Source organism: Leopardus geoffroyi, chromosome C3, assembly GCF_018350155.1.
Source record: "Leopardus geoffroyi isolate Oge1 chromosome C3, O.geoffroyi_Oge1_pat1.0, whole genome shotgun sequence".
Classification (NCBI taxonomy): Eukaryota; Metazoa; Chordata; class Mammalia; order Carnivora; family Felidae; genus Leopardus; species Leopardus geoffroyi.
In genome coordinates, this window is record NC_059338.1 from 129,497,181 (window position 1) to 129,524,105 (window position 26,925).

The 26,925-nt window shown below is 35.3% G+C and overlaps 1 protein-coding gene and 1 long non-coding RNA gene across 2 annotated transcripts in view; one reads left to right on the forward strand and one right to left on the reverse strand.

Annotated features, from left to right (window-relative positions):
- Window positions 1–2,406: 2,406 nt before the first annotated feature.
- PI15 (peptidase inhibitor 15) overlaps window positions 2,407–26,925 on the reverse strand; it is a 31,616-nt gene continuing 7,097 nt past the window's right edge. Inside the window, exons 3-6 of the mRNA XM_045454844.1 lie at window positions 12,991–13,109; window positions 11,830–11,962; window positions 11,594–11,709; window positions 2,407–8,440 (exon numbers count right to left, since the gene is read on the reverse strand). Coding sequence (XP_045310800.1) covers window positions 8,305–8,440; window positions 11,594–11,709; window positions 11,830–11,962; window positions 12,991–13,109 — 504 coding nt within the window. The 3' untranslated portion in view covers window positions 2,407–8,304. The remainder of the gene's footprint in view (window positions 8,441–11,593; window positions 11,710–11,829; window positions 11,963–12,990; window positions 13,110–26,925) is intronic.
- LOC123586035 lies at window positions 2,857–23,919 on the forward strand. The gene is made up of 2 exons (XR_006706560.1): window positions 2,857–2,959; window positions 20,258–23,919. It is a non-coding gene; the product is annotated as an uncharacterized LOC123586035 (long non-coding RNA).

The window sequence follows — 26,925 nt, forward strand, 5'->3', positions numbered from 1 at the left end:
TTCTGCTAATATTTCTTACAAGGGCAATATTCTAGTTTTATAATTGTGTACCATGCCTTTTCATTTAGTATCATATCCTGGAAGACAACTGTCTACCAGTATACAGAGATTTTTCTCATTCTGTTTTTTATTTGCATAGTATTCCCTTATGTGGATGTACTATTCAGCCATGTAACTTTCCAAATATGTGGATGGGAAACTGGAGGCTTAAAAGATGACAGAGTGAAGTAAACAGTCAGGACCAGCAGGAGAAAGAGAAGCAATTGACAGAAAGCCACAAGACTCCTGGGGAGACCCTCTGAAAAGGCTTAGGTTAGTGAGGCTTTCTTGTCTTGGGTGAATTATCGTAAATTGGTTATAGTACCAATGCCAATGTATGTGTGTTAGGGGGTAGGAGGCTTCCCATACATCACCAGTCAATTCTCAGGCACCGGCAGGGTATGCAGGAATTCAACTCAATTCTGACACTGTCTAGCAGGAGGTAGCATCGGATCCCACAGGTGAAGGTTCAGTCCTACAAGATTGCCCCCCGCCCCCCTCCAACTTCAGATGCCAGCTGGGAGCCCTATGCTTCCAACCCACCCAGCTATAGACTGGGATTCCCATGACTCCCTCCTTGTAGTTCAGATGCCAGTGCAAGTCCAGGTTAGTACCTGCACTTCTAAGCAACTGGCTATAAATAAGAGGTTCCCACCACTTCCTCCTTGTGCTTAATTAATTTGCTAGAGCAGTTCATAGAACTCAGAGAAATTTACTTACTAGATTACCAGTTTATTATAAAAGTATGATAAGAGAAGATAGGACTCAGTAGGCAGAGAAGGAAAGATTAGGGACTGAGGTCCCTGGGTGGGGAAAAATGCCAAGTTTGGAACAATGCTGGGAGTGTCTGACCACAGCAAACCCCCCCAGGAATAAGGTTTCTCTTAAGAATGTAACAGATCCTACCTATTCCCCCTCAGGTTTCCCCTCAGGAATTTTACAAAAGACCTAAGTCTGGCCATAGACCACCCCTCATACAATGGAAATAAGCCAATCAGGAACGGACAACCCGGGGCCTAGAGCTGTCAAGCCAATAAGGGTAGAACCTGAGAAGGAACATGGAGGAAGGGATGGGGGAGGGCTGACCAGAGCCTTATAAAACAGTGACCCTTGCTTATAGTCCTCAGGCATTCATTTTCCAATGTCCCCTCTCTGTGGAGAGAGCTTTCCTACCATTCTTCCTTTCTAATTTTATACTCTAATAAATTTTTTCCTGCTGCTCATTTTGTATCTACCTCTTCATTCTCCTGAAGCTGCGAGACAATGAACCTCAGGTATTGTGGTAAAAAATCCTGCAACAAAAGGATATAACTCAGGAACAGACAGATGGATGAGATGCATAGGGCAAGGAATGTGGAAAGGGCAAGAACTTCCATTCTTCCATTCCCTCTCATGGTGTGCCACTCTCCTAGCACCTCCACGTGTTCACCAACCTGAAAGCTTCTCAGAATCCTGGTGTTTTTGTTTTTTGTTTTTTTGTCTTTTTGTTTGTTTTTCTGGAGGCTACAACAGATAGGCATGGTTAATTACATCATTGACCATTGGCTGTTGATTCAACTTACAGTCCCCCTCTCCACAAAGGTCAAAGAGTGGGACCAAAGTTTCCCACCCTCTAATCACATGGTTGGCTCCATTCACAACCAGTGCCCATTCTTAATTGTTTTCCAAATGTAACTTCATTAACATAACAAAACACACTTTTGTCACTCTCCTTCAACAGTTAGGAAATTCCAAGGATTTGGCAGATGTGAGCCAAAAACCAGAGGAAGACCAAATATGTATTTCTTATAATAAATCACAATATCACACATGGTAAGGAGAAATTTGAAGTCTTAGATTCAAACCCTTCTCAGTGAACTGGCCAATTGGATCTACATCTCACCAGAGTGAAAGGAATCACCCTTCTACAAGGCAGAGCCACCCTGGGAATCACTATCCTTGGGCCAGCTAGTGGCCTGAGGTGTGCCTTTCTGGAACATCTATGGTTTCTCTTCAGGCCTTCTGTGTGGGGAGCATAAAAATATTTATGTTCAACTGCTGCAATTTCCCTCAGCCAGAACTTCTTGATATATTGTTCTTTTCTTCTCCCTCCATGGAAATGTCTTTTGTATTTTACTTCCAACTATTTTTTGGAAAAAAAGGAAAAGAAAGGAAGAAGGAAAGAACTAAGCAGGGAAAAGAAGAAAGGGGAAAAAAGAAAAATAGAAGATTTTTGGTGTATTTCAGTGATGCATTAAAGGTATAATCATTGTTGCTTTAGAAAAGTAGTTCCTAATACCTTACCAAAATTATCATGCCATCTAGTTCTAGATTTATTTTAAAAACTCTATTGAAAATAAAATAATTAGATATACTTTTAAAACAAAATTATTAATTATAATATTTTATTGAAAGAATAAAAGTACAGCAGAGCTCACAAAGCTACAGTTGTTATGCTTTATAAGAACAGAGGTTTACACAGGTTTTATGTATGCACACATTCATGACATTATATCACAACATCAGAGCACCTTTCACTGCCACAGTGTTAGGAAGTGAATAAAACATCCAAATTAATCTTTTAAAAATTTTAAAACGATATAGTATATTTTAGGATTATGTACATGTTTGAAACATTTAGATGCTTTAAAAATGCATTATTTTCATATGTGCACCACAATTGTCTCCAATTCTCAAACTACTATATCAGAATTCTGTTTGTCAAATAACAAAACACAAGATCCCACGATCTATATCCAAGCACCAGTTAAAGTCAGCATTTAATTCTTCATCAAACCAGAAACTTCTAACATGTGCAAAGTGAAGTGGGTATTTAAAAGAATCATTGAAATAATTAAGTGCCTCAAATTTTTTCTTGCTTTAATTAACTGATTATATTAGAGAAAAATGGGTGGGGGGGAATTGGATATTTTAGATTCATGTTTTTCTAACTGATGGAATCCTAGGCCTCTCAGAAGAAACTTCCCAGGCACTGGGGAAGGCTTGGGTATAAGCAGGTTCATTTTATGTGTAGCATATGTTAGAGTTTTATATATAATTGAGATCATAAAAAGTATTCTCTTGCTTTAAAATAAGTTTGAAAATACTAACATGGAAAACTGCTTCAAAATATATCTCATTTGGTTGTACTAACATAGTTTAAGAAATATTTCCGTCAAAACAGATCATCACAATTATGTGATACACACATATAATGTCAATGACATACCTCAACCAGAAGTTTACCTAAGAATTTTGTCTTCATTAATTATATCAGGTGATAAACTTCTAAGCTTTTATGTACATTTGTTAGACTACAAGGACTTTGAAGGGAATAATACAATTTTATCATTAGCTAAATACTATGACCAAAGAACACTATCAAATTTTAGACCAACAAGTAAAAATGGAGAGATAATCTAATTATTTTAACACATCTCCTTTCAATCTTATGTACTATGCCAAATAAAAATAAACACTTCTGAAATGAGACACACTTATAATTTTGTTAATTTTAATTCTAATTGTATTTATGATGTAAACTAAATGAAAAATATACTTTAGCAATACTTAGTTAAAAAAAAAAAAACACTTCGATAAGCACCTCAGAACTAAAATAATAAAAAACATTATTTAGGAAAGTGAATGCCAAGATATATTCTCTTTTATCCTCTTAGAAAATTATGTCAATAAAGGCAAGGATTTTCAAATGCTGTCAGATTTAAGAAGTATCCAAGAATTCTAATAACTGTGCAACTTCAAATTTTTTTGAACAAAACACTGGCTTTTTCTTGCAGGCCAAGCAGCCATCAAAAATTTATTTTCATAATCACCAGAGGGCGCCAGTGCCTACAGCATGGTTGATGTAGGTGTGATCTAACCTTCAGGTGGTATTTGGACTTGGATGTGGCCAAGCTAAAAAAGGCCTTAAAAAGAAAATTGATAACCTCTAAAGATATGTATTTAAATTCTGTAAAATCTAAATAATGTTGGACTGTCAGACAAAAAAGAGTTCACTGGCCTATTTATGGGTAACAGGATTTTATTAATATATCTGAATCAGGAATTAAATGGATAATACTTTTAACAATGAATAGAAAGAGTATTACTGAAGCTATTAACACTAACAATTCATTTAGCACCATATATTTAGCACCAGAATCGATATTGCTAGTTCACACTTAATAAAAACTTTAACTAAAAAGAAATCTCAAAATTGTAGTAAGGATATGGTGGTTTAACAGATTTTCAGCACCATTAATGAGTGAATTGTTAAACTTCCTAAGGTTTTGATTGACTTCTCATAAGTCAAAATTATATCATGACATAACTTTTAAAAAGTCATTTTGCATGGGTTTAAATATGCCTTTCCCCACACATATAATGACGATACAAAAAAAAAAAAAAAAAAATATATATATATATATATATATATATATATATATATATATATATGGTCAAATATACTGTTAGACATTGATAGAAATCTAACTTTACTCTCCCTAAACACTTTGGTAGGTAAAAGCTTCCATTTATGTCTAGATTTGCATCCTATGATACTGAGGAACATAAGGAATGATGTTATACAAGGGGGAGAACATATACCACAGGCTGAGCATTACTTTCCTTCCTGGACACATTCAAATGATCTGTTTAGCTTCTATATTCATTTCATAAGCATTTCACAAAAGACTTCAACTGGCCTAACTGTGTATTAGATTTGCTTAGGTGAATGTTATAAGTTGATTTAACACATGTGTTAATGAGAAAAATGAATGTTGTTTCAATTCAAATAGTCGGAATAAATTGTAGTAGTTGAACTTGCCTTAGTGTTTGGTCAGCTCTGTGCTGAAGTTGCACGGAGCTTCCAAAGGAACATTTCCACAAAGGTTTCAAGGGAACATTATGGCGCCACAGCCAAACGAAGCCAGTAGGGATCCCCTCAAGGACCACAGAAGTCCCAATGCTTAGGCTACTGAACAGAAACAAAAATGATAATAATAAAAACTGTTCCCACCACATTAGAAAAGCAGATTGAAAAGGTGATCTGTCCTCACCAGGGACATTAAGACTGTGCCTACACAAGTCCTCAAATACAATTCTATAAAGAAATCCATCAGAGTAACAGCTAAAATTGTCATTTTCCAGTCTTCTGATGACATGAAAGCCAAAAAAAAATCTATATTGTGACAGAAATTTTTTTACTTTTTTACTGAATAAAGGGTGATAAAAAATCTATACCATAGAGGATCAGAAGAATACGTAGAATATGTAGGACATAGAATATGTAGGATGCGACTTCTTTTGAATGAAATCATTTCAAATGAAAACCTCAATATTGACTATTCAAAGCTGCTCTTAAGAAATATCTTCTACCCAGACTCTTTCTGCCCCTGGGAATTACAGCGAGAAATAGCTCTCTTAGCACCACGGTTGAATGCTGTGAAAAATATGACACATGGTGTTGACACCAGCAAATTTTCATTTGCTTTAGCCTGGAAAATGAAACATTTCACATGGCTACTTTATATTACTATCTTTAAAAAGTACAGATAGCATAACAAAAATACCCGTTATATTTTCAGCTGAGTAGTTAAATTATAAATAAATGTCTAGCTCTAGTTGTGATTTGGAAAGGACTGTGGTATGAGTTATACATGCAGAGACCCTAGTCTTCATCTGGTATGTTTGATGATTTATCTGGATTTTTGATGCATTCAGAGCTTTGTATTTAAGACATTTTTTTTTTGTTTTAATAAAACATGGAAAGGTGGGACTCCTCTACACTGTTGCAATTCTAGACTTTTTAGTTAATTCTAAAAATATATTTGTAGACACATTCATTAAACACTTACTGTATTATAGCCACTATATAAGAAACTGGGATGAACACAAAGAATCAGACAAAATTTCTGCCAAAGAGAAGCTCATAAGACTTAATTTTATCCCAAATAAGTTTCATAATGTTAATGATGCTTTTCATATTCATTAATTTCTATTAATATGGTAATTTTAGCCTCCTAGGAATCTCTGTGAAATGTGTAGCAAATATCATTATTCTTTTTCAGAACTGAGAAACCAAGCCACACAAGTAGTCCAGCAACAGAACTGGAACTAAGAACAGTCTTCTTTGTTTAATAGTACTTTTGCTACTTCCGTAGAACTAATATAGGAAAATGAAGGATGAAAATACTTCCTAGATAAATCAAGTAAACATCCCACTAATTACTTTTTGCTCCAATTGCCCTTAGTTAGATAAAAGTTAGACTGGGGGCCGAGTCTTACAACTACTTCTGTTCTCCTTTTTAGTCTCCAAACATATTTATGTTTAGTAAAATCTATATACGTGCCCACAAAAGCAGAATATTATGATATGAAAACATTTGGTCACCACATTCAATTTGTAAAAGGAATCAGGCCAATTGTTTGTCATCATGTAAACCTAAACTCCAGATGGTGGATTTTTCCCTCATTGAATGGATTTAATTAACTCATCTTTCAGTGCATCCACCCTAAGAAACTGCAAATGTGTAGAGAATTTTAAACAAGTAGCTTCCTTCTGTTATTTGCACTCTGGAACTAACGCTGTTTGCTTACTCTGTAACTCTATGGAAGCTTTACATAACTTGAATCTCTTTCTCTCCCTGTCTCTCTCACTCACTCACCCCCACCACACACATGAAATTAATATAAGTGTCTTAACCCAGATGTTGACTTTTTCTCTCTAAAGCGGTTTCCTGAATGAGGAAACACCGCATTTCCAAAATCTTATGAGTGAAATTTTCATAGTGACTTTGATTGGACTTCCACAATCAAACTTAATGGAGGACTGAAAATTATTCTTCTTCACAGACATAGAAATAAGATTTGGTAAGTAGTCCTTAGCGAACCATCTGAAGAGGGCTACTCTGCAAAGCCATAACTATGGTGTGCGTGCAGGATCTTTAATGTGATGCTCAAAGGCTCATGGTGATTGGATTGATTCTCACCAAATAATGACATAAAGAGACAGAAGTGTCCTGGCATCTCTCCAGTTTTTGTTTTTGTTTTTGTTTTTGTTTTTGTTTTTTTTTCTGGCATCCTTTACCCTCTGCTGACGGGCCTCAAGATATGCTACATTCTCAGGATAGGCCCTTCTGAAGCTCTCCGCCTATATTTTTTTGTGCAGTAACTGTATTTCTGTGACTTTTCATACCTTAATTCTCTTGGGCTTTCTCAGAATTTTTTTCGCGTTTTGTTTTCTGTCTTCCAAAGTCACAACTATTTACTCTAATACAGTAATCCCTGGGCAGTTAATTCTTGTCCTGCCTCTTTTAGTTCCAAGCATTGTAGCTACATTTTCATGCTAATCAGAAGCCTCACATATTATAGAGGGTGTCTTATCACCTATTCCCCCAACAGGTGAGCACGGTGGTATCTACTTCCTCAAACTTACATTAAAATCAATTTAAAAAAAACTGTAAATTTATAGCAAAATCATTAAACTGCATTATTTTCTGAATATTTTTGTGAGCTTCTTGAAGGCAGGAACTGTATCTCGTTATCTTTGCATTTTCAGAACATAACGAGCAGAGTGCCTTGCACACAGTAAGCACTCGACACATGATTACTGATTCAATAAAAGTGATTAAACAAAAAGCATGATTTGACACTTACATAAGTTGAGCATATCCTTTGGTGAACCCAAATAAGACAAAATATACCTCCAGAATGAAATCTTGGGTGATCAATTAAATTATTATGTCCAGATATCACTGAGTATTATTTGCAATTTATCACTTTGTAGGAATTATAGAAATGGGTGCTGAAGATGTCCCACCACCTCATATATATTTCAGAATAGTGTTTTTAAAAATTTCCCTCAAGTTAACTACTGAATCACGTTATTGTCTGCATTACATAATCTATTATATGTGTGTGCATGTATATAAATATACATATGTGTATATATGTATCTATATACACGCACACATATAAGTCAAGTATATATTTTATTCCTTACAAACATAACATAATTCCTTGGAAAGCAAGTTTTGGGATTGGATGCATCAACTATGTCAATACTATATCTACAATATTTTAATTTGGGCTTAGAGATCAGAAGATAGAAATGGATGTTTTGATTACTTCAAGATGAAGCAAACATACTAGACAAACACAAATTTATACAATGAATAATAAAAGGAAAACAAGATTATTATAAAATATGTATACTATGTGCAAAACTCAATATATATATATGCCTATTCCCAGAAACCATTCTATTTCCTGAAGGAAAAGATAAGCTTATTTAAACCAGTATAGGTAGTTTGATGTTACTCCTGGAAAACAAAGATTGTCAGTACAAGATCCTCCATAACTTGGAGGGCAAGCTGAACATGGTACCCCTACTTTATATGGTGCTTCTCCAATCCAATTGCCCCTAGAAAGAAGAAAAAAAACATATAAGTGCTATATTAATGCCCATTTAGAACAATTTGATTGTCCTTAAGCACATGACCACATGTATTGACATGTAATGATCTTTTTTGAGAAGTTTAATCAGTTTAGGAAGGCACTGAAAATTGTATCCATTTCTTATTTATACAGCAATGTATTATTCTCTAAATCTCACTTTTTAAATCTTTCTCTCTGCAAAAATTAATATTATCTTAATTTACAGACTAGAAGTAAAGCACTACAATGAATAGTGACATAATTAATGTCAAGCAAGGCTCGATGCTTATTCAGTCACCACATCTGTCTCTGTCCTATAACTAACTGCCTTCTAGAGCACATTGGCAGGACATACTCCCATTTTTAAAACTCCCACTAATGTTAAGGATGATAATATATACATGTACTTAGTATTTTCTGGGAGGCTTAGAAATGATGAGGTGAGCATGAAGTTGTCATAAGCACAAAAAATAGAGGTTCACAAGATTCGTTTCTAAAGTTGTAAAACATTTTAAGTTCTCAACATTTATAAAATGAGATACAGAAAACTCCATTCTCATGGTAAGAGATTAAGGGCTCAGAGAATCAATTAAAGGTGATTTCAAAATCTTTTGTCATGTGTAAACTCATAGCTTTCGTTCTTAGTAATACAGTTTGTTTTTTGATAAGACTAAACAGACTAAATTGTTTTGTGTTATCAATATTTTTATCTGTATTGATAGCCATGATAATAGTAATACATTAAAGTCATCACTCATGACAGTTAAAAATAGCCATAATGCCTTACTGTTCATTTATGAAGAAAATAATAGATTTATTTTCAGTAGCATGGTACCTAGAGTACTAAGAAATAGCAAGATAGCCAGCAATTTGAAGGAAATTGAATGGTCAGGAGAAAATTTGGTTGCCTGTCAATAGTAAAAATCAGGGTTGAAGATAAGACAACAGTAGGTAAGAGGCTAAAATATGAAACAGGTGGGTCTTATCTTCTTTAAGACCTAAAGAAGATCAAGCAGTGACCCTTAAAGTGTACCTACATAAACTATCTGCTGAAATCAGTCATTTAAAAATTCAGGCTTTGATCTATGAAATATTTATAGAGGGAAATTTATCTATAAATATAAAAAACATGCTGATTAGCTATTCATATTACAGAATGTCATCAGATTCCAAGAGTGTCCACCTCCGTTTAGTTCTTTCTATACTCTGCCCTCTGGATAAGCTTCCTCGAGTATAATTTTGACAATGTCACATGCTTACCCAGAAACACTCAAGAAGCTCGTGCTCTTATGAGTGTAGCTCGCCCTTCTATCCTAATCTCTCCTATTTTATATTCATAATCTTATTTCCCTCTGTATCTTTACCCAAAGCTATAAATGTATATGGACCAAGCATATGCTTTTTTGATTTCATATCTTTCTCTTTATTATACATACCTTTTGGAAATTATATAGCACATATTTTTGGTAGCATAAACTTAGAAATATAATTATATTGCATGTAAAAAGTATTACATATTACATTACAAACTTTTATATAAATCACAGATTTTTACCAAATAGAGGATAATTACATTCAATAGTAAATCAGTCAACTAATAAACGTATATTATTCATCCTTTTATTTTTTGTTTCCTATTCCATCTAATTAAATTCTCCCTCCCTGTCTCCTTCTCTCACTCCAACTCTCTCTCCCTCTCTCTCTCTCTCTCTCTCTCTTTCCCCCACCCCCCAAAAACAGGCATGAGATAACTTTATATTGGCATTGGAAAATTCACACTCAAATATTAGGAATTTACAACTTTCTTCATTGCCTAGGTTTCAAAATAGTGGTTCTTATTTATAACAAATAAAGCATATTAACACAATATATTAATCTCTTGTACCCATAAAACAATCAGATATCTCATCAGTAATACTAGAAAATTCTAAAAACAGAACAGTCAAACAATTGAAACACAAATCTCTTTTACCATATGAGCACTACTTGGCCTATTTATGTCAGGAAGAAGGGTAAAGGATTAATAGGAAAATATAAAGTGTGAAACTGAAAATATCCAGCAAATGCACAATTTTAATGCTTTTGGTAATGCAGACACATTTTACTTTCCAACCCTTATTATTCTAATAATTGTGAAGGGGGACCATGGGGAAAATCACTATTTTTCTAACTTTGCAAAAACACTGCAACTGGCATACTACCATATAAATGAGTAATGCAGTTATTTGTGAAACGTTTTCTCATTCCCTCCCCATATTGGCAAAGTCAGAGAAAATCTTTGTTTGGAACTTACTTTGGAAGACACCAAGAGTGTCATAAATCCTTTGCACATTTTGGTATTTACTCCAAATGAGAACAGACTCATGTATAAATACTGGAACATTTTATCATCTGAAGAATTATTGTTATCAAGAAGGCATTTTATCAAATGTTAACAAAGGCTTATTTATTCTCATCTTGTAAAGAATATTTATAAATATGACTATATTTTATAATCCTTGATCAATTTTCACTATACATTTTTATGTATTCCATAAGATAGAACTAATGAAAAAATTTTAAACTTTCAATATTGAAACTTAAATCATGATAAAGCTTTCATTTAAAAAGAAGTCATAGCATTTAAATTTTCCCTTCCAGTAACAAATGACTCCTTAGCCATCTATAAAATTAGTAAACTGTAACTTTTAGTTTTATTCTTAAAAGAAAGAAGGAAGAAGAGCTTTCTTTTGCTTTCCCAGTTAAAAAAATAAGCCAACATTCTAGTACTGATAGATGGGAATATTGCAGTGTTGATAAAGTCCCTATGAGATTCTTTTCTGATAACTTTTATAGAGCTATCGAAAGCCTGGAAGTATAGTGTTTATTTTACAGTTATCATCACTAAAAAAAGATGGTGAAGGGAATTTAGTGAATCTCCATACCTCAAATTACTTTGCCTACAATTTTAGCCCCAAATACCAGTCTTTGTGAAAAATAATCGTTCATCTCAGTATTTTTCAGATATACTGTGGTGAAGGGAGATTTGAGAATTAGAGGCTATTGTAGTTAAGTCTTATTCATATTAAAACAATTATCTGACTGGAGATATTTAACATCATTAAAGGTTCCAGGAAGTAGAATCCAGCCTAGTACTCACTTTGGGGCATAGTTGCACACCAGGTAAACTGCGCGTCGCCATACAGCTCCCCAAACATTCATGTTTTGGCAAGTATGAATTGCACATCCTATCCGATTGGAGGTGGCCCAGACCATCTGCAAAAATAAACCAATATGTCATTACTGAAGTTAAAGCTAAGAAAAGGCATATTCCCCAAAACAGCAAGAGCGTTTTTAAAACTATGAATCAAAACTTAACAAGACAATTGAAATAACCTGCGTATAATGTGTGCACATGGGGCCAAAACATCTCATAGGACATCTGGGGTTGCAATCCTGAGGATATGGAAAAGCATAATCTTTCACTTCATCATACCATGGCTTGACCAGCTGGAGAATAGAGCGATATCTAGATATCAAGAAAAACAATAACAACTTAGAATACAGTAGTGGTAATATAAAGTGGACTCATGTTAAATTATAAGTTAATTATTTTTTTTTACTGATTATTCATGCTGAGTGAAGAGGAAATCCATGCCTCATAATTACCATCACCACCTAGCAGAATCCTCTATTCCTCCAAGTAGGGCCAAGCATGAAAATACCCGGGACCAAAGCAGGTGAGCCCATACTCACTTAAGAGTACGTCTGATTGTTTCAAAAAACGAAGTACAAATATTTCAAGAATCTTCATCTTTATCTTGTTTTATCTATATCAAAAATTTCTCCCACCAGAATCATATATATAATTAAAAATTAGATATGCAAATGTAGTTGTGATACTAGAACTTAGTGTGGTTTTTTTCCCCTTAAACTTGAATTACTTTCATTGTAATAATAGCGCACCTGATTTTTCTCCTCTATATGGAAGAGAATGGGTCTTTGAAATGTTGGATGATGGCTTTCCACAGTGGTGGAAAAGTTATCCTCTCATTGGGGACAGCCTTTCTCATAGCTGCAAATACTTGCATGTGTATATATATATATATATATATATATATATATATACACACACACACACATGTAAATATAAATATTTTGTATAACACACACAGGCATACACATACAGATATATGCAATCATGGGAAAGTTGCATAAACACAAAAATGGCTTCTGCCACAGTCAAAACTTTTCTTGAGGATATAGGATATAGCACACATCTAATCCTTTCAAAGACTGTGTGAGGTAAGTGAAGAGTACAGCCAAGGAATGGTGTTCCAAAGGTGAAATAGGAAACTGGTCTCATTAGGCCCTTTAAACCAAATAAATAATCCTTGAAGACATCTGAAACAGTCATAGGCCAAGCATCATTGCTTGACACATAATGAGCACTCAATAAATATTTGCTGATATTACTTGAAATTGGTGTCACTACCCCTTGGGATTCATAAGTAATAAACCATGTGGATGAACTGTATCAGTGAAACTGCTTCCTACCTTCCAGTTCGTACCGACAGATTTTGGCCCAAAAATCTCAGTAAGTAAGAAGGTCCATGGTCCCAAATGCAAGTAGCTGCCCAAGCCTCTGCAGATTTTGCAAGATTTTCATCCCAAACCTGTGAAGGGGAAAAAAAAAAACCTTCCATTTTACCAGTTTTGCTAGTAACTGACAAAAAGTAAAAGGAAGAAGTGGTACTACTACCTCCTAAAGTCCTTTCAATTCTGGTTCTTTAGACTATTTTAAATAAAAGGAAGCAAATTGAGGCCATTGATATTCAAAATTCTGTAATGCAATATAATCATATAATGGCATCCTCCAAATCCTAAGTACAAACATCAGTTTTAGTAAAGAATAGGTGAACAAAAATACCCTATCTGGTTGTAACTGGGGACACTTCATACTGACTACCGAAATTGTAGTCCACCATAGTCCATTGATTTTCCTAGAGGTCATCTTCACAGCAACAAGGAGCCATGTGATTAATATACCTTAAAAGCTAATATCATCCAATTATTTATTCAAATCAATTTACCAAAATTAATAATGTCTAATATTGTACTGTAATTTTTAAGGGTCAAACCATATGATAGTATAATAATTCCCAAGGAGCCTTCATATTTTATATCATTTGAGTCTTTGGTAGTAGAAATAATATAATAATATGAGAAGTAAATTTTAGTTGGTATGAACTGGAAACAAACTATGATAAAAAAATAATTTGACTATGCTACATAGGACTGCTATGAAAATATAGCATATGATGGTCCAATGAAATAAATTAAGAAAAAAGTAATTTTTCTCAAAAAATGAAGGCGTTTAAATTGATGATGAGGGTGTTATTGATGTATAGCTTATTCTTTGAAAAGAATTGTGGGATAAAATTTAAATAAGCCTTAGATTTAATATACATTTATATTAATTACCATATGGATTGACATTTTCATCTTTAAAGCTGTATGGGGAAGTTAAGCCAAGCATCTGTGGACCTGCCAATGATAAATCAACTCTAAAATGATAATACATATCTTTGTGAGAGAGTGTGTGCACACGAGTGGGGAAGGGACAGAGAGGGAGAGAGAGAGTCTTAGCTGGCTCCACATCCAGCAGGGAGCCCAACATGGGGCTCATCTCACCTCCGTGAGATCATGACCTGAGCCGAAATCAAGAGTGAGCCATAGACTCTATGAGGTGGAGTCATAGACTCTATGAGATGGAGCCATAGACTCTCTCTATATGAGATGGAGCCCTGTGTCAGGCTCTGCAATGGCAGCGGGGAGCCTTCTTGGTATTCTCTCTCTCTCTCTCTCTCTCTCTCTCTCTCTCTCTGCCCCTCCCCCACTCTTGCTTGCTCTCTTGCACACTCTAAAAAATAAATAAACTTAAAAAAAATAAATAAAGAGTTGGACACTCAACCAACTTAGCCACTCAGGCATCCCTGAAATGGTAATCTGTTTTATAACAAGTTACAAGGTACAAAAACAGAAAAAGAGAACATTTGTAATTCTTATAAATCAATATAGAAAAAAAATGCTTTCAAAATTTTTCCCTAGTGAAATGTCATTTAGTGAAGTGTTTTTCCTTTGTAATGAATGATTTTAATTGAATTTTATAGTTTGTATCATGACATTATTTCCTAAATCATTTAAATATTTACATATTATTCTATCTGAAAAAAAAAAGTTATTCAAATTGTGACTAGTGAGTGGTTAGTAGTATATTTTAGAAGGTTAGAAATTACACAAAAAGTGACAATTTTATAATTACTCAAATTCACATGGAACTCCCCATATGAAAGTGTATCGATGTCCCGCTGATCGTTGTGCTATTTTTCATAGTCTCCTTTATTTTATCATTCTTTTGGTGACTTTCTCCTCTATCAGGTTGGACGGAGCTAACCAAGACTCACCTACATTCGGGTTGATGGCCATGAGTTCACTGTGAGTTATAAAGCTTTTAAGCAAACTCACAAATCTGCTAAACTTATAACACTGAAAGCCTTAATTTTCCACAAGGGTAATGGGATACATATATTTATTTAATATAACAATGTATTTAAGTGAAGAGAAATTATTTTAGTGACTTTGAAATAAAACATGCAAAAATTAAAATAATGGATGAACTCTTCTAGAAATACTTTTGTCCCATGAGGCCATGGCAGTCACCTTCAACAGAAATTTGTTGGTTCTCAAAAGATGTTTTAAATTAGGAAAACAAAGCCATCTTACATAAACTCATCTAGAATTACGTTAAAATAAACTTACAAAGTTTGTATAAAATCAGAATTATTTAGAAAGGATCTGGAGTAGTTCTATGGTGGCAACAGCCACATCTCCTTTGTCCGTATAAAGGAAAGATTACTGAAGGAGTTATAGCAAGATACACTTTCCTCAGTTATCCAGACTACATCTGCCAATTTTGAGGATTAAATTAAATGTGGCAAAACATTACACAATGCCATTTAATCAGTCAGTATTCAATGTTACATACAGTATCAAATATGGAAACCACTCTTTCTATCATGAGATTTTGTACTACTGTTTTCAGTTACTTAGCTCAGACATAAATATTATAAATTATTACTTCAAACTTCTCCTTTGTTTTATCTGTAAAAATCTGGGCAAAGTGTATCAACAATACGAAAAACATTTATAATGAAAGTCTTAATATTCTAGGACTGAAATGAACTTTTAAAAGCCATTTGTTTGACTGATAATGGATTTATCTAGTATTTATTCTTTTCATGTTTTTTTCAATGAAATATTGATTTATTAAGTATGGGTTACAGTTCACTGAAGTACATAATAGCATAATTAATTTACAAAGGAATTCCAGATGGAGTAGCACCAAAAAATTATGTCCCCTGATGGGTTCCTAATTAATTGTAATCACTTGGGAAAACAATGCATCTAAATATTATTTACATTTTGAACTACAATGTGCACTCAGATCAATAACTGCTAAAAACACTGAATTATAGTCTCGTCCTAAAATATCAGCCCAGCATGGCACAAATAACACTGACCTGAAAATCAAAAATCTTTTATTCTAACCCCAATTCTACTGCTAAGATCGTCTGTGACTGAAGACATGTCAATTATTCTTTCTCCCGCTTAACTCATTTGTGAAATAAGATTGGATGGGGTCATTTCTAGGGTACCTTTCATCTTCTCTTCTCATGATTTAATATACCTAAGTAGCCTCAGCATCAAAGTGGCCTACCGCTTGCTCAGTGCTAACCTGTTCTGTTCCACAGAGAGAATAAAACTAGATTCCTTTCAAAATAACCAAACTAATTAAGGCTGTTACAAATTTAAAAGTAATTTAGCATATATAATTCTATCTTTATGCTCATTAATATACTTTAAAACTTAAAATTGTGTATGTCAAAAGATAAACCAAAAAGTCATGCCTGAAAAATATCTTACATGAACATACTTTGTTAACCATGATAAAGGATTTTGATAAGAAGACAATGTATTTAGCATTACTGATGTCTACATTTTTATGCATGACTTTCTATGTACAAATATTACAATGAAAATTTTGGAGAAGATAGTTAATGGAGGAGGGATAGTCACTTTCTTTCTCTCTGTGTATTTACTTTTAAGGAACTGATGGGAGGGATTTCTGCCTGTCTCTATATTCCTGAAGGAAGATGCTAGAGGGCATGTTGGGCATTGGCTAGGTCCCCCACAGAAAGCTGGTCATTTTGACTTCCTGTGGGAGACATGGTCCACTGTCCCTTTGATACCTACTGCAGGGGAAGTCAAAGGTGCTATATACTCTTTCTTGCCTCTTTGTCCTCAGGCAAGACTCACAGCCATCCCATAGAGAAGGGGAAGATCCAGCTTGATTAGGGAGCTCTGAAATTTAGGAATTACATCCGTCACATCTATGGGAAAGTTAAGATCTGCATTTGCCATCTGTCTTTCTCCATTGGTTACAACTTCCAGGAGAAAATGGGTATATTATTTATCCCCTTAATATCCAGTAGTATTTATTTTTTTTTAATTTTTTTTCAACGTTTTTATTTATTTTTGGTACAGAGAGAGACAGAGCATGAACGGGGGAGGGGCAGAGAGAGAGGGAGACACAGAATCGGAAACAGGCTCCAGGCTCTGAGCCATCAGCCCAGAGCCCGACGCGGGGCTCGAACTCACGGACCGCGAGATCGTGACCTGGCTGAAGTCGGACGCTCAACCGACTGCGCCACCCAGCCGCCCCTCCAGTAGTATTTAACTTTGTTAATATGATGAGAGGTCTAGGAGGTTTGAAAATAGCAAGCAATGATAACTTTACTTAATAACAATAGGAAATTTCAACAAAAAGTTGGGGGCTATAGGGAATGGTCCAATATGATCTATTTTTCCTATCCAGAAGCTCTAAATTGCAATGAATGTGCAATGTGCAATGTGGCCAGTGTAACCATGTGAAAGAAACAAAAGTTCAGGAAATGAACATGTAAATTACTTAAGCATTTAACTTAACATAGCTTTCTGGATGCTTGATGGACAATCTATCTTCTGACTTTTTCTGAGTATGTGTAGCATTTATTTGAAATAATTTTAATATTATATCCTACAAATACAGCAACAGAAAAGGGCACACATGTGCACTTACTTAACACCCTATGGAATGCCTAGTAAATATGCAGCATACTACTTGTTACCTTTATGGAAAAGCTAAATATCTGATACTTAGCTCTTATTCAATGAGCTTGAACATTCTGTATTTCTAGTTTTTGTCCTTCTTAAATAGGTAAGATGCAGTCACAGAAAATTTAGCTGTAAACACGTACAATTTGATCTTGCCTCCTAAACATGAGGCAAAAATTAGACCTATTATGCATGGACACCCAAAAACATTTACAAGACCCAGTAGAACTTAGATATTGACTCAGTTAGATAGTTCACAAAATAAAGATTGCTTAAAACACACATATGCTTGTAGGTATGCCCCAGTGCCCCATTTCTTGTTGTTAGATTCTTCCATTTCTTGTTAGAGCCATTTAGTTGGCCAGCTTATAAATGGATTGATTTACTTTATACTAAAAGGTTCACCATGAGGTACTCTACTTGTAAATATTAGCATCCTGTCTGTGGAAATCGTAGTTGGACTAAGCTATGAGAGATATCCAAAATTCAACCTGATGTCATTTAAATATCTAGAAGAGTTGTGGCTCCAAGAAATAGAAGGGATGTGAAAAGAATGCAGATTCTCATCAAGTTCGGTGGTCTTTAGAGCCTGAGCTGAAGAAATACAAAATCAAATCAAAGAATGTTGCAGTGTGGGAGAAGTTTGCTGACTTTCATAAGCAGACAGAATTGAAGAGTGATGTGGTCCAGTCCAAGGATGAGGTTGTTTTGCCAGCTATTTCTGTAAGTTTTGGTATCCATAGCACAGTGACAGCCAGAGTCAGGAAGCACACTGACATCTGAAGCACCCATCTTAAATCCCAGTCAATAGCTTGGACAACAAGAAATGTCGTCCGAATGGAAGGCAACCCTAGAAATTACTTGGGAATACATCCCCAACATTGTTTGGGATGACATAGTGTTTTTTTTTTGATGGGTAATATCTTTTAATTCCACACATAAGATTTAAATATAGAAGTGTTTGAAAGAATCAAAGTGTTAGAAAAGAATTTCTGACTAAGGAACCTATGTGAACTTAATATTATTAGTGGTAGTGAAGAAAATGTGCTCATTAAAACAAGAGGTTAGCTTTGTAATTGCAACATTAAATATATAAATGAGTAATTACTTAGTGATTTTGAGTTGGAAATTATTAAAAAATCTTGTTAAATTTTTAAAGGAGTATTGCAAAATATAGAGCTGAAGAGTCACTTTATTTTAGACTTTGAAGACACTTCAGTATATGAAAATTATTTTCAATAAAACAACTGAAATACTTTTAAAAGTCAAATATATTAAATGTGTAAGTGCAGTTTAGGAAATTTAGTTAATTAAATCTGTTGGTAATAAACATTAAACAAATGTTGTAAAAATGCTAGATTTATGAATAGAACAAAAGATTTATAAATTGCAGCTAAATTAAGGAGGAACCAGGAATATTAATTTTGAAAACAAAAGTGACCTCTTGAAAAATCTATCCTGCTTATGGAAACCATCTTCAAAGACATAAAATGCTAAAAATAAAAATATCACACTTTGAGTTTTCAGAGATACATTTCTAAGTTGGCTATTGTCATGGATGCTGTGATAACAATGCCATTGGAGACAGTTTGACATGTCCCTTGGACATGTATTTTTTAGAGCATTGTGTGGCCATTTCTTGTGTATTCTGATACAAAGTAAAGTCCATTTAGATAGACAAGTGTTGAGGTTTCAAAAAGATAAGTTAGCTAGGACTTTTTGGTCTTCTCCTGAGTTAGTCAAATTGGAAAAGGAGTACTGACTTACAAAAGTGAGAAAGAACCATTAAAAAGACATTAAGTGATGACAAAATTATTTCCTCCAAGGACAGACAAAAGCTTTTAAAACACTTCATGGGCTTTTGAAATTGGTGGGTTTATCTCTATTAGGTAGAAATGCCTAATGAAATGGCCAGTTAAGGAAACCGGGAGCTGAACACATAAGGCCCAGGGTTAAATCAGACAGGAAGGTAGGAATTTGTTTTGGTAAGGCTGGAGAGGGATGGGATGTTTGGGGAGGGGTAGGGCACAGGAAGAGAAAAGGCTTTCCTATGGGAAATTTTTGGCATTAGACTAATGAAATAATACAAAACTGATTCTACTTTATTGGAGAAATAGATAGTTAAAGGAACATGATAAAAACAAAATCCCCTCAAGCCTCAAAAATAACTACAAAATATGGGAACACATTATATCACAAAATATCAAAGTGAGGTCCTAAGCATTTTTTCAATGCTTAAAAGAAGATAATGAAGATTTCCCTCAGGTAAGGTGAGTGCTACCTTTCATGTAGGTGGGAAAGGAAAATTCATATAAGATGATGATGTAAAGTGCACTGGTTTTTAATGGGAATCATTGCCAATGACATAAAGTTCTTAACAACAAACAAAAGGGCCTCTTTTGACCCCTTTTCATCTTCCAATTACTGCATCATTCTCTCCTTCCTTTTACAGTGAAATTCCCTGTCTTAACTGAGAATTACCAATTTTTCTCCCACCCTTCTCTCTTGATTTCACACAGGCAGACTCCCCACCCCACCTCCACACCACCCTGCTCTTATCAATGTCATTAGTGGTCATTTCCTGGTCACCATCTTTCTTTATTCGTAGCTTTTTTTTTTTTCAACGTTTATTCATTTATTTTTGGGACAGAGAGAGACAGAGCATGAACGGGGGAGGGGCAGAGAGAGAGGGAGACACAGAATCGGAAACAGGCTCCAGGCTCTGAGCTGTCAGCACAGAGCCCGACGCGGGGCTCGAACTCCTGGACCACGAGATCGTGACCTGGCTGAAGTCGGACGCTTAACTGACTGCGCCACCCAGGCGCCCCTATTCGTAGCTTTTGAAATGACTGACACCTGCTCTTCCTGGACACACCTCCATGTCTTGGTTTCATGACCCCACACTTGCCTCTGTTGCTGCTTCTCCATATGTTTGCTGATTCTTCCTCATCTCTCCAACCTCTACTTACGGGAGGGTTCTTAGGACTCAGGCCTCGTCCATTTCTTTTCTTTTTTCTCCCCCTCCTTTGTTTCATCTATATTCATCATTTAGGTAATCTCATCTAGTCTCACAAATTGAAATACCATTTTTATGCTGGCGGTGTTGTTCCAAATTTTATCTCTAGATCATCAGTTGAATTCCAAACTAACAATCCATCTACCCACTTTAAGCCTTCTATTTAGCATATCCCAAACTGAGCTCCAGATATTCACAACCCTACCCCACTCCCTACCCCTAACCAGCTACTCCTGTAGTATTCCTTCTACTAGTGAAAGGCATTGCCCATCTTCTAATTCAGGGGTCACCAGATCTGTCCCAGAGCCTGTTGATATATTGTCTATGGCTATTGCTATGCTACAAAAGTAGAGCTGAGCAGTTGCAACATTTGCCATATTTACTATTCATTCCTTCACAGAAGAAATTTACCGACTGCTCTTGTAGTCGCTCAGGCCAAAAAATCTAAGTAGTCATCTCTACTCTTTCTTTGCTTCATTATCTTATCTGCTCCTCCCCAAATCTTGTTGACCCTACCTTCAAAATACTGCATATTCAGAATATAACCACTGATCACCACCACTATTGCTACCACCTCAGTCAAAGCCACTACCATATGTTATCTAGGTTATTGGAAGAGACTCCTAACTGAGGCAGGGCTTCACAGGTACGAAGCCTTAATATATGCATTAATGAGGGTATGGATAAAAGATACGTATTCAGATTTGAGTAAGAGTACTTAAATATGATTGGTGGTTAGGAAAGAAAGTTTCAGTGCTTTAAATCTATGCATGGCTAAATCTGCACTGTGAAACTGTACTTGACTCAAGTGCTTTGAAGACATTAGAGCTCTGTATAAATATAGTCACTCTCAAATGACTGTGTTGGGGGGATGGGCTAATAAGGAAAATGAATCAAGTAGTGTTGGGTATAAGATGGAAAAGTACTGTTGCTGCTGGACCTCTGGATAGTTAGTTTTCTGGGAGAAAAAGAGAGAGAGAAAGACTTAGAAATGAGCAAATTTATCTCCCAGATAGTTTTCTGGGAGAAAAAGAGAGAGAGAAAGACTTAGAAATGAGCAAATTTATCCCATCCAAAGAGGCTACTCCTCTCTAACCAATTGCTGACAAGTATGAAGTGGGCTCAATATCTCTAGAACTTTTCACTCCGCAGGATAATCTAGAAATCCTGATGTATATGTGAAATGTATCAACTTTAACATTTGGCAAATAATTTTTTTAATATGCTCACTAATTAGAATGGTTGTTGAGACTACAGCTTATGAACTCTGAGTAAGGTATAATTATGTTTACATAGATGTGGCATCTTCCCTCCTAATATCCATGGACACTGGCAGGGAAGAGTGACCCAGGAGCCACCTTTGCCCCAAAACTCCTACAACAGACTTACCACACAAGGACTGCTATTTTATCCTCAACAATGAAAAATGCAAGAAATACAAATTTCTAGATTAACCAATAAGATCCTAGGTAATGCATTCATCTAGGCAGCCAGTAAATTAATATTCACTGGGAGGCACTAGGTATTGTGGGTTCAGCAGTCAGCAGGCCTGACATGGACTCTATCTTAAAGTTTAGGGAAGAGACAGGTAACAAAAACACTACCAAATACATAAATGAATAATTGCAAATTGTAATGCATCACATAAATACATTATTAGGTAATACATTATACATATATGTAATGTATATAATGCATCATATTAAAATGCTCCAAAAGAATCATGTGCTACTTAAAAGTTTGCTTCTTTTAAAGTTTCCTTAGCCAATCAACCATATTCTCAAGTGAACCTTGTTTCATGTTCTAGATCCACAGTGTCCACATGATGTTTGGTTTTGAAAGCAGGTGGTGAATACTTTCAAGTGAAATTTTGCAATAATATAGAATTATACTTAGGATAATTCTTCTTTTTGCTTAGCCGATTAATCCTTTCAATATATAGTTTCTTGACAAATAAGTGGATATTTGAGCCACGTAATGTTTTCTTCAGCTCACTTTTGTGTCCTAAACCATGATTTAAGAAATTTCTCACCTGGGAAATTACTCCAGGATCTCCTGGGGAGCTTTTGAGAAGATAGATGCCTAGCCCAATCCCAGACCTATCACATCAAAATGTTAAGACCGGAGAGCTTGAATGTGTGCTTGCAAAAATAGTTCTGTTCTCTTCTGGTTAGAAATAATTGTGTAAAGCTTTATCTGGTGGAGAGTCATTTTGACTGCAGAGAACTCTGGGCCTCCCCTCCCCTCTCCCATCCCTACTCACCTCCTTGTCCTGCCATACCACATGGGACTTTCAGTAAGAAAGGGATACTTCTAATGGTTAACATCTGTTAATTGTCACATATAAGCATTTACATCAGTATCCTTCCTCTCAACTCTGCCCTATTACTGATTGAAGTTTAAATAAAATTAAAAATAGCATTTTATCAGAAAAAAATGTCTCACTGTCACAGACACTGAGTGGTAAACTCTATGAGGATGTTTGTTCTCTGTGTTCACAGAAAATAGAACTATTGGTGAGAGAGGTAGAGATATGGTCGTGTATGTTGCTATACAAATAAGCCAACATCATTCACTCTGAGACTGACAATTTCAGTAGAAAGGAACATGTATTCTATGGCTACACGGATATGAATAACAGAGATAACAGAGGTATTTACAGTGCTTTTTTAGAAATCATGGAAACTTTAAATGTCTTTATTAACTAAGATATCACAAATAACATATGGGAAAAACATATACAGAACTTTCTGAAAATCCAAAATCTTGAAAAAAAAGATAAAAATTTTAAAAATAAGGCAAACACTTTGCATTATAATGACACTGAATCTGTATTTAAAATATACATCCGACCTACATGCAATTTATGAGAATACAAGAATATTACACGAATCAGAGGAGAAGGTGCCCACTGATTCTGCCAACCTAACTTTAGGATGCATCCACAGAAGTAGAATAAATGGAGAGTGATTTGTCATTGGTACTCTACACTTGACAGGTCACATGAATTCTAGGCATCTAATTATCAGAAGAGCATGCACATACAGGAACGCCTTGCTCAGAGCCACATTGCTTCCATTTCCTGAGACTTTAATGGGCACCATTCATCTGTGTATGTGTGGTAAAAAGTGTGTGGGGAGTATACTGATTTTCCATTTATTTAATAATACAGTATTGTACCTTTTCCAGTATTTTCAGAAAGCAAGTGTCTTTGTACAACCTTCTTGATAGGCTATGTTGGAATACTCTGCATACAAGAGGTACTTAATACAAGGGCTGAAGGCTAAGAAAGAGCTAAGTGATTTAAGATCAAGAGTCCCAGACATAAATGTTCATGGCTCTCAAAGACTTGAGGCACTATCATAATACAGAGTTTTCCTATATGGTTGCCAAGGGGAGAGAAAGAATACTGGGAGTAAGATTTGATTCCACATGAAGAAATACTTTCTAATATTCAGTGAGGTCCTCAAATAAAACGCATGTAGGGAAATTCCCCAGCCAATGGTCTCAACAGTGGGAGGGGAACACATGAAAAGGAGTGTGTATCATATGGTCTTTCAAAGCAGGGGCTTTGTTGTCATCTAGAATGGTGTTCACACCATTTTGATTTACCTGCTTTGGGACCTGGGGGAATTTACTCACTGCTTTCCAAGTTCCAAGTCCTGTTTCTAAATGAGAAAAATTGTCCTCATCTCTCAAGACTTTTCTAAGGATTAGACAGGATTGTGACTGAAGAGTATTGAGCACAGCCCTAGGAGGACAAGGGTGTGCTTAATGGTAAACATTATCATTGGAGGTTCAGGCCCTGGAATGGTTGTAATCTCAAGTTAACTAGAAAGCCACCTAAAACCAGAAGCAGCATGAGGTGCACTTTTGATCATGTTATCTGGCAGCCTAAAGTTTAAGAGACCAAGCTTTAATCTCAACAAAGCAGGCAATCAGATAAAGTGAAAACAGATAGACCCTTAAGCAACCAAATAATCAGAAACAAAATTGTATGTAGATAATGAGTTTGCTTCCAGGGGAAATAACATCAGGCAGTGAAAGATAAAACTTAGAGAACATTTTAGATGTCTTAAAACTTATTAATGCCCCTGTGTAAATCCCTCTCTTACATATGTTCAATCTTTAAATTTTAACATCATTTGTTCATGGATTCTGGCAAGAATTCTCCTTCCCAGGGAAATGTAATACCCATCACCTACCATTTAATACTGGAATTGTGAGCCAGGAAGACATTTTCATGCATGGTTAAGTTTTTTCACCAGCTCAGTGTTACAATAATCTAAAAACTGATTTCTTGATTGTTAAACTATCCTGTGATACACATGCAAATCCCAAGTCTTGCCATTGCCCACATCGTTAGAAGAATTCAAATGCCTTTCCGCCTACCTACTGCCTGCTGAAAACATGATCTCTCTGGAATGCAGAGACCAATTTGGTAGAATGTTCATATTTAATGAAATTATGAAACATGAATTTGATGCACTTTTTAGGAGAAAAAATATTGTGTCCTTAAGCAACATTTCTCGAGTGTTTCAGTTTGGAGTATATGGTGTGAAATTTTAAGAGTCATGAAAAGTTTAGTCTAAAACCCCAACTTGTTGGGCATTGTTCCATATTGATGTCAAAAAAAAAAAATGCTTGGTACCTGATTTTAGACACTATGGGTAGCACAGACTGGAAAGATTCAATCCCCATTGATGTACTTTATGCCAAACATTTTCCTTGACCACTTTAAGCTGTTAATCTTGATTTTTCCCTACCCTCTTCCTACAACATTCTTTAGAAATTCTTGTTGGCAATTAAATATCCCAAGTTCATAACTATTTAATGGCCACTTACTATTACATGCCTTTTAGATATGCTAAGTTCAGGACATCAGACCAGTCAGACTAGTCAACTTCTATTTTCCTGAAGTCCTCTGAGTAGTTTCCAAAAATATCTTATCCTGAATGTGTCAAAAAGACTAGATGGGCTTGGTGCTACCCAGGCCCCTGAAATGGATTTAGATTTGTGTTGATTTAAGCCTCAGTACTTGTTAAAAAAAAAAAAAAAAAAAGGTACATGAAACCTTCTTGCAAAAATTCTTGAGTAGATTCCCAGACATAAAATCATCCATCCACGCTGTCTCCATGACACTCTCCTACCCCTATTATGCAAAGTAGTCTATGTTGATTACCAAAGCATATTCCTATCCAAACATTTTTATAGTGGAGGAATGTTCCCTCCCATATACTAACTACTTTTTTCAATCATTATAGACGCATACCTTGGAAAATAAATCTGCAGCCACTTCATAACTACCTGAAATCTGATTTTGATTTTGAGTTCTCCAAAATCCAGAGAAACCCTGTTGTCCTGGTAAAAAACAGAGGTAACCCTCTTCACTGCTTCATCATATACATCTTCAATCTCTCCCATAATGTAAATAACTTACTTCTATTGATTTGATCTCTGAATTCACTTTGTCATATCCCTATGGGCTTAAATGTCAGTGTTCAGTTATCTCTTATCCAGACTATTAGAACAGCCTCTGGACTATGCACCCTGCCTTTACTTTCTAATCCCTTCCTCACCTTGTAGCCAGAAAGACCTTTATGAAATGCAAATTAAGTATATAACTTCCCTGATTAAAACCTTCAATAACTTCCCTTAATTTTAAAATAAAACTAAACAAGTTTTTGCATGCCTTTTTCAGCCTTATCAAACACCACTTTTTCTTTTATACACTATATCCAAGCCACATTGACTCTTTATCCTTGCCTTCAGTGTACCATTTACCTTCTTAGAGCACCTTACCACACCTACCACACCTTCTCTGCCTCTATACCTCGAGTCCAAGTCAGGGCAAAGTATGTCTCATGTAATCCCAAAGCACCCTGTATTTTTTCTACTTCAGCACTCAACTCGCTGCTTTTCCACTCACTTGTCTGCTCACAGCTCTTCCTATAAAAGAGTGTCTCTTCACTCCCCATTGAATCTCCTAGCACAGTGCCAGCACATGAGTAAATAAATACTGTGGAATGAGTGATTGAATAATGAATGACTCTTGCCCATCAGATCACCATAGCCATGCATTCTTTACATTGGGTGCCCAGAAAATGTTAAAAGTTGTTCATGAAGTGTGTTAACATTTACATTTGCACTTTAGAGGCTGTATTTAAAATGGTTGCAAGGAAAATGTTCTTAACCTTCAGCTGACTCCATACATGAATAGCTGAACATTCATATATAAGTAACACGAAGTAAGTAATATT